This window comes from Tachyglossus aculeatus, chromosome 1 (assembly GCF_015852505.1).
Source record: "Tachyglossus aculeatus isolate mTacAcu1 chromosome 1, mTacAcu1.pri, whole genome shotgun sequence".
Classification (NCBI taxonomy): Eukaryota; Metazoa; Chordata; class Mammalia; order Monotremata; family Tachyglossidae; genus Tachyglossus; species Tachyglossus aculeatus.
The window spans coordinates 78096545-78117679 of NC_052066.1; the positions used below are offsets into that span (position 1 = coordinate 78096545).

Sequence of the window (21135 nt, forward strand, 5' to 3'; positions counted from 1 at the left end):
CTGTACACAGTAAGTGCTCAATAAGTATGATTGAATGAATGAATTAAAAGGGAGGTCTCAGTTGTTTCAGATCAGTCAATTAACAATGATCCCTGGAAAGAGTAGGACAAATACCAAACAGCCACCTAGAAGTACCAATCACCGTGGCTTTGTGAAAGAAAGCAAATTGTGCTGGCAAAACAATCATAGTATTGTTAAGCACTTACTATGTGCCAATATTGGACCAACAGTTGGGCCGAAACAGTATAATTAGTTCAGATACGGTACCTGTCTCATGTGATCTCCTAGTCTGTGGAAGAGGGAGGACAGGCTTTAAATCTTCATTGTACAGATGAGGAAACTAAGACACAGACAAGTTAAATGACTTCCAAGGCTACCCAGCAGGGAGGTGACAAAGAGAACTCGGTCCTTTGATTCCCAGACCCGTGCTCTTTCCACTAGGCCAGGTTGCTTCCTTCCCTTCTCCCTCTATGTGACAGACTACATAGGTAATGGAGAAGCAATAGACGTCATTCGACTAGACTTCAGTAATTCCATCCTTAAATGCATCCTTCATTCCACATCTTCATTTACTAAGTGGGAAAACCTGGCTGGACCATATTATTGCTTAGAGGTTGCAGTGCTAGTTTTCAAGCATCACACACAAAACATCTTCCCAAATAGCTCAGGGCTAAACTTGGGGGTGGGGAGGAAGAGAGGGCATTTCAAATGGCAATCCCCCAAGAACTGTCGTGTTTAGTGATTAAGCTCTCATTTTGTAGTGAAATAGACTAGGCACTGGGAAAACTTCAAGAAAGGTATAAAATGATAAATGGGTATTATTTATACTGGAGAAGTGAAAATTAGATTGACAAAAAATGAACAGTCCCTTCCTGGTAGTAAATTAGACACTTAAATAGGTGTAATTTACTCTTCCAAACAACACGCTTATCATTTAGTGAAAGAGAATATAGCTTACTGTCAGGGAGTGACTTTACCAACCACTCATTAATGAAATAAGGGTAATAAAACCATATTCTTCCACCCAAGTGGAAGGGCAGTATGGGAGGAGGCTGCCCTTTGCAAATTCATAAAGGGGGCAAAATTAAATTGCCCCATATCACCCTGTGCAGGAACACTGAACATGGTCACTGTGCCCCCAGACTGAAAGCTCTTAGTGGGCAGGGAATGTGTCTGTTATATTGTTATATTGTACTCTCCCAAGTATTTAGTACAATGCTCTGCACACAGTAAGTGCTCAATAAATATGATTGACTGGCATGTATCAGAATCTCTCAGTTCTGATTGTCCTTAAAGATATTAGGTGCAGGAATGATAATAATAATAATGATGGTATTTGTTAAGTGCTTACTGTGTGCCAGGTACTATACTAAGCGCTATACTATACTAAGATACAAGCAAATAAGGTTGGACACAGTCCCTGTTCCTTGTGGGGTTCACAGTCTCAATCCCTATTATACAGATGAGGTAACTGAGGCATGGAGAAGTGAAGTGACTTGCTGAAGGTCACCCAGAAGACAAGGGGAGGTTCAGGATTAGAACCCATGGCCTTCTGAATCTCAGGCCAAGGATGCTGCCAAATGCCAGCAGTGATCTTATAGTTTGTACTTAAGCTCACGGTCAAGGAATGTGTCTGTTACATTGTTATATTGTACAATGTAAGCACTTAGTATACTGCTTTGCACGCAGTAAGTGCTCAATAAATATGATTGACTGACTAACTGACAACACCTTTGGACAATCAGCTAGGCACCCTTTTTATGGTACTTGTTAAACTCTTACTATGTGCCATGGGTAGATACAAGGTACTAATGGTAATAGTAATGATGACTGTGTTATTTGTTAAGCATTTAGTATGTGCCAGACACTGTAGTAAGCACTGGGGTGGTTACAAGCAAATCAGGTTGGATACCGTCCCTGTCCCCCATTGAGATCACACTCTTAATCCCCATTTTACAGATGAGGTAACTGAGGCCCAAAGAAGTTAAGTGACTTGCTCAAGGTCACACAGCAGACAAGTGGTGGAGCCGGAATTAGAACCTAGGTCTTCCTGACTCCCAGGCCCATACTGTATCCACTAGACCATTCTATTTCTCTATAATCAAATTGATAATCGGTAATCAGATTGGACAAAGTACATATCACATATGGGGTTTACAGCCTTAATCCCCATTTGACAGATGAGGTAACTGAGGCACAGAGAAGGTAAGTGACTGGCCCAAGGCAGTGTGGCCTACTGGAAAGAGCATGGGCCTAGGAGTCAGAGTACCTGGGTTCTTATCCCAGCTCCATCATCAATCGTATTTATTGAGCACTTACTGTGTGCAGAGCACTGTACTAAGCGCTTGGGAAGTACAAGTTGGCAATATATAGAGACAGTCCCTACCGAACAGTGGGCTCACAGTCTAAAAGGGGGAGACAGAGAACAAAACCAAACATACTAACAAAATAAATAAAATAAATAGGATAGATATGTACAAGTAAAATAAATAAATAAATAGAGTAATAAATATGTACAAACATATATACACATATACAGGTGCTGTGGGGAAGGGAAGGAGGTAAGATGGGGGGGATGGAGAGGGGGACGAGGGGGAGAGGAAGGAAGGGGCTCAGTCTGGGAAGGCCTCCTGGAGGAGGTGAGCTCTCAGCAGGGCCTTGAAGGGAGGAAGAGAGCTAGCTTGGCGGATGGGCAGAGGGAGGGCATTCCAGGCCCGGGGGATGACGTGGGCCGGGGGTCGACGGCGGGACAGGCGAGAACGAGGTACGGTGAGGAGATTAGCGGCAGAGGAGTGGAGGGTGCGGGGTGGGCTGTAGAAGGAGAGAAGGGAGGTGAGGTAGGAGGGGGCGAGGTGATGGAGAGCCTTGAAGCCCAGGGTGAGGAGTTTCTGCCTGATGCGCAGATTGATTGGTAGCCACTGGAGATTTTTGAGGAGGGGAGTAACATGCCCAGAGCATTTCTGGACAAAGACAATATGGGCAGCAGCATGAAGTATGGATTGAAGTGGGGAGAGACACGAGGATCGGAGATCAGAGAGAAGGCTGATGCAGTAGTCCAGACAGGATAGAATGAGAGCTTGAATGAGAAGGGTAGCAGTGTGGATGGAGACGAAAGGGCGGATCTTGGCAATGTTATGGAGCTGAGACCGGCAGGTTTTGGTGACGGCTTGGATGTGAGGGGTGAACGAGAGAGCGGAGTCGAGGATGACACCAAGGTTGCGGGCTTGTGAGATGGGAAGGATGGTAGTGCCATCAACAGAGATGGGAAAGTCAGGGAGAGGGCAGGGTTTGGGAGGGAAGACAAGGAGTTCAGTCTTCGACATGTTGAGTTTGAGGTGGCGGGCAGACATCCAGATGGAGATGTCCTGAAGGCAGGAGGAGATGCGAGCCTGGAGAGAGGGGGAGAGAGCAGGGGCAGAGATGTAGATCTGGGTGTCATCAGCGTAGAGATGATAGTTGAAACCGTGGGAGCGAATGAGGTCACCAAGGGAGTGCTTGTAGATGGAGAACAGAAGGGGACCAAGCACTGAACCTTGGGAAACCCCCATAGTAAGGGGATGGGAGGGGGAGGAGGAGCCTGCAAAAGAGACTGAGAATGAACGACCGGAGAGATAAGAGGAGAAGCAGGAGAGGACGGAGTCTGTGAAGCCAAGGTCGGATAGCATGTTGAGGAGAAGGGGGTGGTCCACAGTGTCGAAGGCAGCTGAGAGGTCGAGGAGGATTAGGATAGAAGGATGATTAGGATAGCAGTACCACTTGGCTGCTATGTGATCAGTGCTTAGAACAGTGCTTTGCACACAGTAAGCGCTTAATAAATACCGTTATTATTATTATTATCTTGGGCAAGTCACAACTTCTCTGGGCCTCAGTTTCCTCATAAAAATAATAATAACAATAATGATGATGGCATTTGTTAAGCACTTACTATGTGCAAAGCACTGTTCTAAGTGCTGGGGGGATAAAAGGTGATCAAGTTGTCCCACATGGGGCTCACAGTCTTCATCCCCATTTTACAGATAAGGTAACTGAGCCCCAGAGAAGTTAAGTGTACTTCCCAAGAGCTTAGTACAGTGCTCTGCACACAGTAAGCTCTCAATAAATACGATTGATGATGATGAAGTGACTTTTCCAAGGTCACAAAGCAGACATGTGGCAGAGTCAGAATTCGAACCCATGACATCTGACTCCAAAGCCCGGGCTCTTTCCACTGAGCCAAACTGCTTCTCATCCACAAAATGGGTATTAAGACTGTGAATCCCATGGGAGCCCCAATTATCTTGAATCTATCCCAGCGCTTCCTACAGTGCCTGGTACATAGTTAGCACTTAACAAGTACCACAGTTATTATTATTGGTGATATAGAGCTAGGGGATTGGGCCTGAGGGAACCCTTTAGCCTTGGACTATTTCATAGACCTGCAGACATTCCTGGCTGATTCCCAGTCTTGGAGGCCCTGTTGGGGTTTGGGGAAGGCGATCTGGGGTGTTCCTTGGAATAGATTGCCCTAGGACCCCCATAGGGTTACCACCACAGGCCAGTCCGAGAACCCAGTTCCATATCCTGGACAGTCACAAGACTTGGCTCTTCCAACTGTGCCACTGCTCTTTGTGGTACTGATCTACATATAGCAACTGTGTTTCTAGAGTGTGCAGGCCACGCAAAGAACCCACTGCCTGGCCTGGGACCTCTGCCCCTACAGCAGGATTAGGGACTGGGTGGAGGGGACAGGGATTCTCCCCAGCAGAATCAGGGAGGGAAGTCAGCACCCCCTGAAACAGTTCTGGGGTGCAGAGATTTACCCCTGTCCATGTTTGGGGAATTGGGCTCCCTACAAAGAAGCCAATTTGAAAGATTCATTGTGGAAAAGTTCCAGAATCATCACCACCATATGGATTAAGCACTCACTTCACCAAGCACTGAACCAGGACTGGGAAAATTACAAAGATAGAAAATGATGTATTGATATTACTTATGTGAGCAGAGTGAAATTAGATTAAAAAGGAAAATGAACAGACATGTAAAAGTAATTTCATTTCTCGGAAAAGCTTCCAATCAATAACTTTAGGTGGTTTGGTCATCTGGGAGACTTGTTGTTGCTGATTCTCTATTAACTCTTCCCTGTGCTCCAGAAAACTTTCCTTTTTTCTGTTTTGTTATGGGTGGGGAATGTGCCTGCTAATCAATCGATTCATTGATTCATTCTGTCATATATGTTTAGACTGTGAACCCTTTAGGACTGTGAGCCCACTATTGGGTAGGGACTGTCTCTATATGTTGCCAACTTGTACTTCCCAAGTGCTTAGTACAGTGCTCTGCACACAGTAAGCGCGCAATAAATACGATTGATGATGATATGTTAAGCACTTACCGTGTGCAGAGCACTGTACTAAGCACTTGAGAAAGTACAAGACAACAATAAATGGTGACATTCCCTGCCCACAACAAGCTCACAGTCCAGAGAGGGGGAGACAGGCATGAATATAAATACCTAAAATTACAGATATATACATAAGTGCTGTGGGGCTGGGAGGGGCCCAGGGAAAAAAAGGGAGCAAATGAGGGTGACGCAGAAGGGACTTGAAGTGAGAGAGCATTCCAGATCAGAGGCAAGATATGTGCCAGGGGTCGGCAGCAAGACAGGCCAGACTGAGACACAGTGAGAAGGTTAACACTAGAGGAGCAAAGTAAGCAGGCTGGGTTATAAAAGGAGAAAAGCCAGATGAGGTAGGAAGGGGCAAGATGATGGAGTTCTTTAAAGCCAATGGTGAGGATTTTTTTGTTTGATACACAGGTGGATGTGAAACCACTGGAAATTTTTGAGAAGGGGGGTTACATGTCCTGAATGTTTTTGTAGAAAGATGATCCGGGCAGCAGAGTGAAAGATGGACTGGAGTAGGGAGAGATGGGAGGTTGGGAGGTCAGCAAGGAGGCTGATGCAGTAGTCTAGGTGGGATAGGAGAATGATTATTATTTACATGATAGCAGCTTGGATGGAGAGAAAAAGGCAGATTCTAGTGATGTTGTGAAGGTGGGACCAGTAGGATTTGGTGACAGATTGAATATGTGGGTTGAATAAGATAATGTGCATGTGATGGGCATCTAGCTTTAATTCTATTTGTTCTAATGACTTGACACCTGTCTACATGTTTTGTTTTGTTGTCTGTCTCCCCCTTCTAGACTGTGAGCCCGTTGTTGGGTAGGGACCGTCCCTATATGTTGCCAACTTGTACTTCCCAAGCGCTTAGTACAATGCTCTGCACACAGTAAGCACTCAATAAATACGACTGAATGAATGAGAAAGAGTAGTCAAGGATAATGCCAAGGTAACGGGCTTGTGAGATGGGAGGGATGGTGGTGCCGTCTACAGTGATGGGAAAGTCAGGGAGAAGACAGGGTTTGGATAGGAAGATAAAGAGCTCTGTTTTGGACATGTTAAGTTTGAGGTGACAGGAGAACATCTAAGTATAGCGAGGTCTTGAAGGCAGGAGGAGATGTGAGCCTGGAGAGAGAGGAGATGTAGATTTAGGTATCATCTGCATAGAGATGGCCGTTGAAGCCATGGGAGCAAATGAGTTCTCCAAGGTAGTGAGTGAACATGGAGAATAGAAGGGGATCCAGAACTGATCCTTGAGGCACCCCTACAGTTAGGGGGTGGGGGACAGAAGAGGAGCCCATGAAGTACTGTACTTTCGCAAGCACTTAGTACAGTGCTCTGCACATAGTAAGTGCTCAATAAATCTCATTGATTGATTGATTGATTTACATTTCTCTTTGCGTCTTCTCTCTCCCCTTTCAATTTTTCTCTCACCTTTCTCTTGTCCCTTCTCTCTTTCTTCCCCTCACCCTTCTTTTTTAACTCCTCTCTATTTTCCTTCTCCACCTACCCCCATATGCCCCTGTTTCCTCACTTTCAAATTTTTTGGCAAAAATTTGAAATCAAGTATCTCCAGCATGGCCCTAAAACCCCTCCTCTGCCACAGTCTGTTCTTACTCATCCTCTAACTTTGTGTTCATAGTGAAGCCCACCTTGGCTTAGTCAAGGTTTTTGGCTCAAATAAGAAGTTATTTTGGGCAGTTGAAGTGATCTGGAAAGGACTCTTTTGCAGCGCTGCAGGGGCCAGGAGGAAGTGCTGGGGGGTTTTTTACTCTTCTGATGGACTTTTTTCATCATGGTTAGCTAGTTAAGGTATTTTTTGAGCATGTATTATGTTCCAGTAATACTGAGGACTGGAGTGGATACACAGTAATAATAATAATAATAATAGTAGTTGTTAAGCATTTACTATGTGCCAGGCAATGTACTAAGCGCTGGGGTGGATACAAGTACATTGGGGTGGAAACAGCCCCTGTTCCACAAGGGGTTCACAGTCTTAATCCCCATTTTACAGGTAACTGAGTCCCAGAGAAGTGAAGTGACTTGCCCAAGGTCACACTGAAGATAACTGCAGAGCTGGAATTAGAACACAGGTCCTTGACACCCAGGCCCGTGCTCTAGCCACTGGGCCATGCTGCTTCAGACCCGATCTCTGTCCCACAAGGGGCTCACAGTCTTGTTGGCGGAGAACAGACACAAAGAAAAGACAAGTGAATTATAGACGGTAACTACTTATAGTGGAAGCATTGGAAAAATTACTTCAAAGCCTAAAGGCAGAGGCAGAATTCAGAAAGGGGCAGCAGCCCTGATGCTCTTCCCCATCCCAGGCCACCATTTATTCCTCAAACAGAGGCCCTTCGTTGAGGGAGTAATTCGTTTGACTTTGGGCAAGTCGCATAACTTCTCTGTGCCTCAGTTACCTCATCTGTAAAATGGGGATTAAGACTGTGAGCCCCCCGTGGGACAATCTGATCACCTTGTAACCTTCCAAGTGCTTAGAACAGTGCTTTGCACATAGCAAGTGCTTAATAAATGCCATTATAAAAAAGTAATTGAAGTCGCCAAATGCAATGTCTGTTTCTGCACCCAATGGAGAGGTTATTTAAAGTTCTCTTCCAGTTACGCAATTTGTGGACTTTTCAGGCTCTCTGCTTCTCTTCCGGATACTGCCTATGCCTATTCTGCTACTCGTTAGCCCCCTCTACCCAGCCACGATGAGAGGAATGGAAGAGAGGTAAAACTCAAGTCAACCCATTCTGCCATTCGGTAATTCTTCATTCTGAAGATAACACTACTAGTAGTGCTGGCTACCAAGAAAAAAAAAACCAGGTCATGAAGGAAATTGAAATTACTGTTTAAAAGGGAAGCAGAGTTGCCTAGTGGAAAGAGCATAACAGAACTGAAGCCAGGAAACTGGGGATTTAATTTTTGCACTGCCACTTGTCTGGCGCTAAACTTCTCTGTACTTCAGTTTCTTTATCTGCAAAAGGGGGATAAGGTGCCTATTCTGTCTCCCCCTTAGATTGCTAGCCCAATATGGGATGAGGACTATGTCTGATCTGCTTGTGTTGTATACAGCTCAGTCCTTGGCACATGGTAAATACTTTGCAAATACTACAATTATCATTATTATTATTATCGGGGTCAAAAGCTACCTCTGCTTTGCTCACCTGAGCTCACGGGGACACCTGGTGTCAAAACAACAATCCTGTCCATGGCCCTGCTGTTAGAGAGAAGGGGGCATTCCCATCCATCTGTTACCATGGAAACCTTGTAGCTTCAGCCAGGGACAAAGAGGCCAATCAATCTTTTCTCATTCAAAATGATTTATGGTTCATATATCTCTCCTCAAATAGAGTTCATCTCCCGAGCTCTACATCCCCTTCCACCCTGCAGAAACCACCTCTGGGAAATCTATAATCTGGATCTTGTACCATAATATGAGTCATTCTTTATTTCTACATCACTTGGCTGTGATTCTGGGGCCTGAATCTAGGAAAAAAAAAACAAAAAACATGGGACAAGTCTGACATCCAGGGCCTGGAGGAATAACATTCAATGAAGGAGAAAATTGTTTAATTTAGCATCAAGCCCATGTGTCTAGGCATATGATGTCTAACACTTGTATGCACAAAAAAAGGCAAAAGCCTGTCGCTTCTCTGCTCCATTTCTTTTTTTCAGGGACCATTTTGAGCAGGAAAGTTATACTTGGTAACTCAATAGTATAATATTAGCTCATGCTGCAATCATTTTGTGTTCCATGTTAGAGTGTTTCTATACATTCTGTGTGCAAGCAAAGTGCCTTGGGAACCACTACAATAAATCTACAGCCTCAGGACTGTAGACTTTTGTTTTCTGAAGCCTAAGAATCCAAGGGTTTATTTTACTAACAAAAGTGCTTTGTAAGAGGGGCTTTTCCCACCTTATTTCTTTGGGTGGTAAATCTCACCCAAAAATACATGAAAGACAGATAGCTGACAAGCAAACCCTCATGAATTGAAATATTCATTGTGTGTGTTGTGGGGGAGGGGGCAGTGCCCATCATTATCATCATCATCTTCATCATCTCCACAAGCCCAATTCTCTGCTTTGTGTTTAAATGTGCAATCACCAGGGTAAGGAATGCAGGCTGCCATCATAAAGTGTCTGTGAGGGAATCAATCTATCAATCAATCAATCAATTGTATTTATTGAGCACTTACTGTGTGCAGAGCACTGTACTAAGTGCTTGGGAAGTACAAGTTGGCAACACATAGAGACAGTCCCTACCCAACAGTGGGCTCACAGTCTAAAAGGGGGAGACAGAGAACAAAACCAAACAAGCCACATATATATATAAATACATATATGTGTGTGTGTGTGTGTGTGTGTGTGTGTGTGCGCACATACATAGGGAGAGAGAGACATAAATAATAAATAGACAGATAGATATAGATACAGATAGATGCACACAAACTCAGCCTGAGCTTTTTTGAAAAATGCCTAGTACACATTTGAGGCTTATTCATTTTTAGGGTTAGTCTTTTGGAAGAGAGGAATTGCAAGCATCCAATGTCTAGACAAGTGGAAAGTGTTTTTAATCAAGTCACACTCAGACACTAAGGATAGGCCTACAGTCACAAAAGGCCATTCCAGCCATATTCCAGCACATTATAAGGCCATTCCAGCACGTTGTTTAGAGGAGACCCAAAATGGAATTAACACAAATTCTTCTTTCCCAGGCCTCTAGAACAGCTGAGCAGATGAAGACATTTGAGGCCTGAATGAAATTCTCCAATTAATCATTTTAGGAAAAATTTGGGCTGGGCCGACCAACTCTGCGGCACATTTTTGTATAATATCTCTGTCAAGAAAGCTCTTTGCCTTCCCCAGGGACACACTTTCTACCCCTTAATCCATTCTATAATTCTTGGTCTTTCTGCAGCTCCTTTATTCTGAGGAAATCAAAGGATTTGTCTTGCAAACTTGCCCTCAGAAATGGATATCCCTTCCCTCTTTCATTGTTTTGTTCTAAATTAGCAGACTTGTTTTTGGTGCCATAGGAGAGAAGACTACTCTTTACACCTACTAGTAGATACTAAATAGGATGTTTGAGGGAGAGAAAAATAGATTCCATTAGGGCCTAATAGATTCCATTAGGGATAGAAGTAAGGGGTCAGGTGAAGGAGGAGTCAGTCACAACCCATTTTTCCTCCCTTCCCCCACCCCCACCTCCTCAACTGTCAACGACCTTCTGTCTTCTCAAAGTGAATGAGTGGCTCCCTCTGGCTCCACCTTACATGGCTAGCAAAATTTCCCCTGTAATGCAAGAAGGTCTCACCCAATTTGAGGTGGGAGGTCTTAAAACAGGCTCAGCCATTGGTTTCTGTGGGACCAAGGGCAAGTCATTTCAGCTTTGTTAAATATCCCCGTTTCCTCAATCCTAACTAGGGGAGCCAACCAAGCTTCATGAAATGTTTGAGCGAAATGGAGCTGGGTGGTGGCAACTCCAGGTATCAAGCTGAATGTTTATCTACTGGGGTATTCAGCTAAATGGTGGTCCCATCCTCACAGTGTTGTTAGCTTTTTCCGGGAGTTTGTACTTTCACTTTTTCAAATAAATTGCATTAATCGAGCACTTAATGTGTACAGAGTAAGTACTATATAATAGAGTTGGTAGAAAAGATCCCTGCCCATGACCCCCGCTTACTGTCTATATGGCATTTTCCCAAGAACTCAGTCAAGGCAGAGTTCTTACAAATCCACCCCTTCATCGTGCCTTTATAGCAACATCCATGACACATATGAACAGCAGTTCCATTTTTTCATCTCCACCCACCCACTCCTCCTTATATCAACAGGATCCAGAGCCTGTGTTGCTTTCCAAAATAGAACTGAGAGTCCCCATGAACCCACAAGCTGTCTGTTGAGCCATTCTCAAAATAACCATCGCCTCCTGTGTAAATCGGAATGGCTATTCTAATTCACTTGCAGAGAATCTGATTTAAAATTGGGCATCTCTAGATCTGGGGAAAATAACATACTTGAGAAAGTGCCAGAATAAGCAGCATAGCCTAGTAGAAAGACCACGGGCCTGGGAGTTAAAGAAGCCAGGTTCTAATCACAGCTCTGCCACATTTCTGCATGTAACCTTGGACAAGTCACTTAACTTTTCTGAGCCTCAGTTACCCCCTCTGTACAATGGGGATTAAATCCTACTCCCTCCTACTTAAGGCAATGAATCCCATATGGGACAGGGACTGTGCCTAACCTGATTAACTTTCATCTCCCCCAGCACTTAGAACAGTGCTTGGCACATAACAAACACTTAAGTATTGTTATTATTATTATTACTATTATCATCATTATTATTATTTATTTGTCAAGACCAGGGCTCTCAGGAACTCAGAACAGCTTCCATTTTATTGGTAGGTCCAAGTCAGAGAAAATCCAGTGGGGCTCCCCAGTATTAGCCCTCTCCCAACACCCCTCTCCACACATAACTAAGGCCACATACAGTCCGGTAGTAGCAGTTGCATGCTTGTCAAAGAAATGGGAGGAATTGTTTTTAGTGCCATAGGAGAGAAGACCACTCTTCACACTGGCTAGTAAAATTCTAAATTGGATGCTTGAGAGAGGGGAAAATAGATTCCATTTGGGACCAGTGCAGTAGCAAGATTTGTGGGGATGCTGAAGAAGGAGAGGCTATTTAGAGAGCTGCATTAGGCTTGCTCTTAATAATAATAATGATTATGGTAACTGTTAAGTGATTACTAAGTGCTAGGTCCTGTACTAAGCTCTGGTGGGGGTACGGGCAAATCAGGTTTGACACAGTCCCTGTCCCATGTGGGGCTCACAGTCTCAATCCCCATTTTACAGATGAGGTGACTGAGGCACAAAGAAGTGAAGTGACTTGCCCAGGATCTCACAGCAGACAAGTGGCAGAGCTGGGATTAGAATCCAAGTCCTTCTGACTCCCATGCCCGGGCTCTATCCACTAGACCACACTGCTTAGGTTTCGCTTCTCTAAGGCCAGGGAAGTCCCAAGCTGTCCCATCAGATTGCTCTGACCCTCACTGGACTTAAGTCTGACTGCCCAGGATTCTGAGTCCAGAGCAAGGCTACCTCCCAGAGGTAAGGCTGCCCACCCCAGAGAGATCCACGGAAGTGACAGAGTCAGGGAACGTTCCTCTCTGCCAAAGTCTCCTCAGTCAGCAGGGGGCCCTGCCTAGTGAGGTCAGTGGGACAGCTCTCAATTCAATCCCCCTTTCCCAGGGTGGCCTCTGACAGCAGAAGAGAATACCAGGCCTCCCTTAGCCAACATGAAGGCCACAGACGGCAGTCGCATCATGTAACATATGGTATCATTAAGACACATGACAAGATTTTTTTGCAGAAATTGGTGAAGGGAGGTATGGGGGGCCAGGAGGGCTCTAACCCTCCCTACTGCTCCAGGTCACTTTCTAAGCCCCAGAGCTCAGCAGTGCTGGAGGGAGGTTGGGCACTTCAAATAAAGATATCAGACATGAAGGCAACCAGACAGGGGACAAAGCGGATGAAAACAGGACTGTAAAAACCAAACAGTCACTCTTGCTCCTTCCTCTGGCCCAGCTTATAACACAATCCCTAAATAACACAAGAATCAATAATCTCTGTCCAACAAGGGATCACCAAATCAAAAGTCACAGAAAGTGAGGGGGGGAGGAGACTGGGGGGGTGGAATAGGCAAGATTTTACCTCCCAGTTGACCCTTTGCATTGTCGAACACATACTGCTGACATTATTTAACTCTCTCGAACAAACCATCAAGGCCATCCATTAAAACACTTGTTGCCCACCTTCCCATCTCCCTCCCCTTTCCCTTGCATGTAAGGAAAGTTATCAACAAGTGGAGAGAGTTCACTCGGGGATTTCAGATAAAAGACCAGTGGGGTTTCAGGAAATCATTTTGTCATGCCGACAGGGTCAAGGAATTGGAAATAGATGGTATTTTTAGATCTTAGTTTTCCAAGACTCACCAGGTTTGTGTCTTCTAGAGGTTTTTCTCATCCCCTGTTATTCCTGCCGCCATCACTTCCATGTGGCTTGGGTGTTTGGGCACTGGAGACAGTAAGTCACAATGGCATTCTGGGAGCCCACCGGGGGATGGGCTGTACTGTCTAGTTTCATTGCCCTGAATCAGTTTTTCTGGGGAATTGTTCATTGCACAGGAAATCTGGGACAAGCTATCTGGTGCATCTGAGCCAACTGAGCCAAAGAGAGGTAAAAAAGTTGGCCTGTTCAAGTGCAATATGGAAGTAGGATCAGTTGGAGTGAGTTCTAACTGAATGTCTCTAGTATAGGAGAAAGTTGGATTGTTCAGCGGTGCATACTCAAAGTTGATTTGACTCGGGGTAACCTGACCCACATGGTCTATGAAACCTGTTCTGCTTTTCGAATCGTTCAAATGAACAAGCCCTCCATTTGGGCTCACGAGGCAATATGGATGTCGAATCTCCGGACTGGCCTCCTGAAGCTGATTAGCTGGAGAGAGAAGGGGGTGTTCTGACCCCGGGGTAATGAAATGGCATTTATCTTGAAGCAGAACACTATTTTTGAACTGAGACATTTTACAGATCACATTGCTCATTTCCTTCCTGATGAATTTATCTTCCAGATGCTTATTTTCATAGCTGATTTTTAAGGATGCCACTTGAGTCATGCAGCGCTCCAAAAGTTGAACGATCTCTACTTCACCGTCTCGGGAAGAGGGACTGATATAGCTCTGGAAAGGGCTAGGGGTGAGGGGCTGCCTTGATATGTCGCCAGTGGAGGAAAAATTAGCACACGGAGCTCGGTTTCTTCCCAGGGGCTCAGGAGAATCCTTGGGGGCTGCCTCAAGTAAAGGGGGATATCCCAGGGATGGCTCATACTCTTCCTTCTCTACAGACACCTGAGAGACTTTTTGGGGACAGTGTCTGAGCAGAGCTCCAGAAGCTATGAAGGTCTTTCCAGGGGTCTTGTCCTCTTGGGAAGCGGGCCACTTCTCGGCTCCATCGTCAGCCGAATCCGGTGTTCGCTCAAGCACGAGGCCTGCCGATCTCGCCTCAGTATCTCTCAGGGCATTGCTGGCACCCATGAGTCTGGATCCTTCAATCAGGCCCCCAAGATGGTTCCCTCCCCTCCCCTGTGAGGCACCTGTGGCTGAGCTACTCTGGGGGCCGACATTCCAGTACTCATTTGTCATGTCGGGCCATGGACTCTGCTCACTGCCCACACCCGGCGACAACTGGACACCGCCAACCCTCCACCCGCTTGACCTTTCAGGGAGTGCTTCCTGGGGGGCAGCTTCTCTCATCGAGGCCACATTCGTGGGGGTACTGGGGAGCGCCATAGACTCCCCGCTTCCCTTCAGCTGGGCTGGAGGGCTCCTCAGAGGCTCGGAGGGGGAAACCATGCTGGGGTTTTTCCTCAGCCAGTTGATGATCCCCATGGTGAGGGACAATTCGGTGTCACAGAGCTTCAGCAAACACTCCTTGCCCTTCCACGTGCTGTGAAGGAAGCCCTGACTTATGATGTCCACAGCAGGCCGTGGGGCCAGAGTCTCCTCAGCCCCCAAGTGAAAGCTGTAAATTGACAGCGGGACATCAACAGCCTGCTCAGAGATGCTCTCTGACACACACAGGTCATCGTCGAGGATGGGGCTGATTTTGGCTTCCCCGGGGTCATAGAAGAGTTCGTAGAGGGCATCACCACTGTAGCTGTCCCGGGGGAACCGGCCGGGTGTCCCAGGTGTCTGGGCCTCCTTCACCTCATCCTCCAGGCCCGGGGAGAAGGAATCATAGTACCCTTCATCACTGGTGGAGGTGGACTCCTGCTGTTCACTCTTTGGGGTCCCTGTGTCGATGGAGCTGTCCTTGGAGCTGCTGGGATCCCTCCCTGGGGACAGTGGCTGACCAGGCATTGGGGCGGCAGCAGCAGCCTCAATTCTCCCCTTCCCTGGGTCCCCCCCAGGCTGGGTTGGCAACCTGCGGTCAAACAGTGCATTCTGATGAAGCCTCACTGACCTGTTGATGTTGTCCCAGAACCTGGCCAGGTCGGCAGCCTCGTTCTGGGCCGGAGAGGCCAACTGTTCAACCCCTCCCTGGAAAGACCCCACCGCTGAGTTCTCCTTGGGCTTGGCTCTCTGGGCCAGGCTCTCCTTGCTGGGTTCCAACTCCAGCGGGGCGGAGCTCTCGTCGGCAAAGATCTCCCCACAGCCGGTGAGGGAGTCGAAGCTCTTGAGGGAAGCCACGTCTTCGCAGAGGGCGCCACAGTAGTCATAAGAGGAGTCAGACTGCAGCTCACTGTCAGACAGGTCCTGAGCCAAGCAGTCAGCAGCCAAGGTCTCCCCAGTCTTGAAGGGATATTTCCCCTGCTTTCCTCCCGGCAGGTCATTCTGACTGCCGGGCGAAGGAGGCCCCCTGTCCTTTTCCACCAGAAACGCCAAGCCCTCTGACTTGTTTTTTCTCATGTGGAATATGTCCCTGAAGCCCTTCTTCGATCGTTTTAGGGAAATCCGTTTCCTCGGGAAACTTTTGGCCACCGCCGGCACAAAAGGCATCTGAGGTACGAAGTTTCGGTAGTCGATCATCTGTTGGCTGCTGCAGCTGGATTGACTGGGACTCACGGCCGGCTCTCTCTTGCCAGGAGAACTCAAGTGATTTCCAACCCCAGAAAAGCTGAGGCTGTTCACAAGCCGCCCTTCTGTCTTGTCTGCATCAATCACGCAGTCGTGAGTTTTACTCTTCCTCACCAGTTTGTACGAGGACCCCGGAGAGGCGGCATAGTTTTCGTAAGCCTCCAGCCGTGCTGCCTCGTTGGAAAATCGATACGGTTTCTGGGTGGCCGAGCTAGCCCGAAGACCCTCCTCATCTGAGAGTTGCCCATCACCCATTGGGCCAGGGCCTGTCACCGCTCCACCATCCCGGCCTCTGGCAGCCGCGTCTGCCGCACTTGACTTCTCATGGGAAAGCTGCAGACTGGACTTGATGAAGGTCCTGCCCCTTCTCATCTCCATTCTGCTCAGTCACATCAGTTTCTGTGGAGGGAACCACAGGAGACAGAATCTTAATGCCATTTTCCACAGTGGGGTCCAATTTATCACAAGCCACTCAACCAGGCCATACTTCATCTCTCATTTGCCCCTCTTCTCCCTCCGGCTCCTGTCCATGACTCCAAATGACTTTTGCTCCATCTATCTCCCCATTTCCCCCTCTAGACTGTAAGCTTGTTGTGGGCAGGGAATGTGTCGATTATATTGTTATGCTTTACCCTCTCAAGGACTTCGTACACTGTTCTGCACCAGTAAACACTCAGTACATATGATTAATTGACTGACTGACTACCTCTGGCCTCTGCACCATCACTTACATCGTGAAAAACATCACATCCATCATGCCATTTTAATTTGGTGTTATCACAGGTCTCATTTCCTCAGAAAGCCTGATCTTTGCCCCACTCTTGAACATAAGACATACGAATTGGACCCAGCATCCCTTATTATCAGAGCCAACATTCTCATCTCAGAAATTCTCTCCCAGATAATTGTGTTAGTTAAGCACTTAGTATGATGTGCCAGTTACCACACTAAGTGCTTAATTAGATACATCTATTCAGGTTGGACACAGCCAACTGTCCCATATAGGGCTCACCATCTTAATCCCTATTTCCAGATGAGGTAACTGAGGTACAGAGAGGTTATGTGACAGCAGATAAGTGGCAGGGCCAGGATCAGAACCAAGTCCTCTGACTCCCAGGCCCATATAATAATAATAATAATAATAATAATGGCATTTGTTAAGCTCTTACTATGTGCAAAGCGCTGTTCTAAGCCCTGGGGGGATACAAGGTGATCAGGTTGTTCTGCGTGGGGCTCACAGTCATCATCCCCATTTTTACAGATGAGGTAACTGAGACTCTGAGAAGTCAAGTGACTTGCCCAAGGTCACACAGCGACATGTGGTGGTGCTGGGATTCGAACCCATGACCTCTGACTCCAAAGCCCGTGCTCTGTCCACTGAGCCACGCTGCTTCTCTGCTTTCCATGGCCATATGCTTTACACTAGGCCATGCTGCTTCGCCATTGATTTAATTTTGTTAATAATTTAGCCCAAGGTACAGACATTTACAATGCCAAGTCAATGTCCCAGGAGAGGATACTCACAGTCCATTCAGGTGAACAAGAACTAGACTGTGATTCTAAGATCCCTCTGGACTTTAAATTTTTCCCTAGTCTGTAAACTCCTCTCCAAACCACAGATCTTGTGGGTAGGGAATGTGTCTACCAACTCTGTTACACTGTACTTTTACAACTAGTTAGTGCTCTGCACACAGTAAGTGGTCAGTAAATATGTCAGTTATTGTTGTACAAAGAACGAGAGTAGCAGCTTGGCGTAGTGGATAGAGCATGGGCCTGGGAGTTAAAAGGTCATGGGTTCTAATTCCAGCTCCTCCACTTGTCTGCTGGGTGACCTTGGGCAAGTCACTTAACTTCCCTGTGCCTCAGTGACCTCTTCTGTAAAATGGGGATCGAGACTGTGAGCCCCAGATGGTACAGGTACTGTGTTCAACCCAGTTTTCTTGTATCCACCCCACCCCTTAGTACAATGCCTGGCCCATAGTAAATGCTTAACAAATACCATAATTATTGTTTCCATTATTATTATTATGAAAAGGGAGATGGGTGTAGGAGAGAGGAAGAGTCAGGAATCACAAACCCAAAAGCAGAACAAGAGATTATTTTTCATTTCTTTCCAGCATCCCAAAAGGTATTCTCAGATGGGGCCAATTCACATCAATTTAGCAAAAAACTCTTTCAATACTAGTGGTGGTAGTAAGAGTGGCAGTAGTTGTAGTGGTAATAGTAATAGTAGTAGTTATTGAGCAATCATTGGGTGTATTGTGCTGTACTAAGTGCCTGGGAAAGTACACTAGAATAAGATATATCCTTGCCCTTAATATGTTTACATTCTAATGAGAGAGATGAACATAAAAATACTTACAAATAGGTAAACAGGAGGAATATAATTGTAGAATCAAACTGATTGTAGGATATATAGAACATTATATATACAGCTAGCAAAGAAGAATATAAATAAATCAATATGTAAGTGCTAGAGATGCCTGATGGGTTGATCTGATTTGGGGTGTTAGGAATTAATTGAGAAAAGCTTGTTGGAGGAGGTGACATTTTAGGAGATCTTCAAAGGTGAAGATGCTCTGGACTGTCAGATGAGATGGGGAGGGAGTTTCAGCCCATCGGAAACAGTGTGATGTTCTACTAAAAATATTTTGTGAAGTATGGGGACATCGTTGATTTGCTTGACTGAAAAAGGGAGTGTGTTTTCTCCCAAGACTGATTTCCTTTAGGACATGTCAGAAATGTTTTTTTACCTATTATGTTTTTGCAACACATTGGTATGGAGCCCAGAAGGTCACTTTTCATCTGGCCTCACTCCATGGTCATTATTCCATGGTGTAATGGAAGAGGTTAAAGTGACCTGAAGACTTACTTTCAAAATCAGACTGCCTAGACCTTATGTTTACAGCCTGGGTGATGGTTCAATAAGAGCTGCTGTGTCAATAATAATAATAATAATAATTATTATTATTATTATTATTATGGTACTTTCTAAGTGCTTACTTTGTGCCAAGCAGTTCTAATTGCTGGAGTAGGTACACGTTAATCAGGTTGGACACAGTCCCTGTCCTACAAGAGGCTCACACTCTTAATCTCCATTTTACAGATGAGGTAACAAGCACAGAGAACTGAAGTGACTTGCCCAGGGTCACACAGCAGACATGTGGCAGAGCTGAGATTAGAACCCAGGTCCTTCTGACTCCCGTGCCCATGCTCTATCCACTAAGCCATGCATTGATATAGAAAGGATTGCCTATTGTTCTTCCTCATTGGAAATTGATATTCAGTCAGGGTCCAATGACAAACTGCTGAGCATCGGAATTTTTTTTAATGGTATTTCAGTGCTTACTATGTGCTAGGCACTGTATTAAATGCTGGGGTAGATACAAACTAAGCAGGTTGGACACAGTTCCTGTCCCACATGGGGCTCACACTCGGGAAAGTGTTAAACAGGTGGAAACGGCCCAGCCTAGTCACACCCAAATCTACTGGCTTTGCTCTATGCCAAGGAGAAGCCCATATTTAGGCTGGTGGACATTCAATAAGTACTGGCAGTGAACACTTCTGCCCGAGGGAAGCATGCCGGGGAATCAGTTCTGCCTGCCACAAGTACCACCAGAGGCAAGCCACATCCACAGCTCAATCTGGAGCCAGGTCCCAGGCTACTTCTGCTGCTAATTTTTAATAATAATAATAGTGTTTGTTAAGCACTATGTGTCAAGAACTGTTCTAAGCACTGGGGTAATGAGGTTGGACACAGTCCCTGTCCCATGTGGGACTCACAGTCTTAATCCCCATTTTCAGATGAGGGAACTGAGATGCAGAGAAGTGAAGTGACTTACCCAAGGCCACACAGCAGACAAGTTGCAGAGCCGGGATTAGAACCCAGGTCCTTCTGACTCACAGGCCTGTGCTCTATCCACTAGGCCATGCTACTTTTCTGGGTTTCTAGACCCTTTCCAAGCCTCATATCCACTTTCTGGGGCCCCCAAGTCCCTTCTATGTACCATCATCTCTGCCCAGGTTTCAGACCCTCTAGGGGAAGTTCAAGGAGCCAGTATAGGAATCCTGCTGGGTAGCAGGGTGAAGCCAGCACCTGATGTCCAACACCAGGTAGCAGGGTGAAGCCAACGCCTGATGTCCAATATCACAGATCCCCTCAGGAACCTAGCATGCATCCGCACAACCCCAGGCTTCAACTCCCACCCTTTACCCCTACCATTTCCCATCTCAATTTGCCATGTGAACCATCTCTACAGCCCTCTAGACTCCAAGCTTTTTGTGGACAGGGAACATGTCTACCAACTCTGTTGTACTGTATTCTCCCAAGTGCTTAGTACATTGCTCTGCACAGAATTAGCGTTCCATAAATACCACTGACCAGTTGATTAGCATGGCAAAGTGAAAGCATGGCCAATATCCCTCTTACCATTCCTTTCCAAACTCCTTGAACGAGTTGTCTACACGCGCTGCCTAGAATTTCTCAATAACAACTCTCTCCTCGACCTCCTCCAGTCTGGCTTCCGTCCCCTACATTCCACGGAAACTGCCCTCTCAAAGGTCACCAATGACCTCCTGCTTGCCAAATCCAACGGCTCCTACTCTGTCCTAATCCTCCTCGACCTCTCAGCTGCCTTCAACACTGTGGACCACCCCCTTCTCCTCAACACGCTATCTGACCTTGGCTTCACAGACTCCGTCCTCTCCTGCTTCTCCTCTTACCTCTCCAGTCATTCATTCTCAGTCTCTTTTGCAGGCTCCTCCTCCCCCTCCCATCCTCTTACTGTGTGGGTTCCCCAAGGTTCAGTGCTTGGTCCCCTTCTGTTCTCGATCTACACGCACTCCCTTGGTGACCTCATTCGCTCCCACGGCTTCAACTATCATCTCTACGCTGATGACACCCAGATCTACATCTCTGTCCCTGCTCTCTCCCCCTCTCTCCAGGCTCACATCTCCTCCTGCCTTCAGGACATCTCCATCTGGATGTCTTCCCGCCACCTAAAGCTCAACATGTCGAAGACTGAACTCCTTGTCTTCCCTCCCAAACCTTGCCCTCTCCCTGACTTTCCCATCTCTGTTGACGGCACTACCATCCTTCCCGTCTCACAAGCCCACAACCTTG

At 46.4% G+C, this 21135-nt stretch overlaps 1 protein-coding gene across 1 annotated transcript in view; it reads right to left on the reverse strand.

The window, feature by feature from the left end:
- The window catches only part of AMER3 (APC membrane recruitment protein 3), a 116064-nt gene that overhangs the window by 79533 nt on the left and 15396 nt on the right, over positions 1 to 21135 (reverse strand). Inside the window, exon 2 of the mRNA XM_038748121.1 lies at positions 13372 to 16412. Coding sequence (XP_038604049.1) covers positions 13386 to 16391 — 3006 coding nt within the window. The 5' untranslated portion in view covers positions 16392 to 16412 and the 3' untranslated portion in view covers positions 13372 to 13385. The remainder of the gene's footprint in view (positions 1 to 13371; positions 16413 to 21135) is intronic.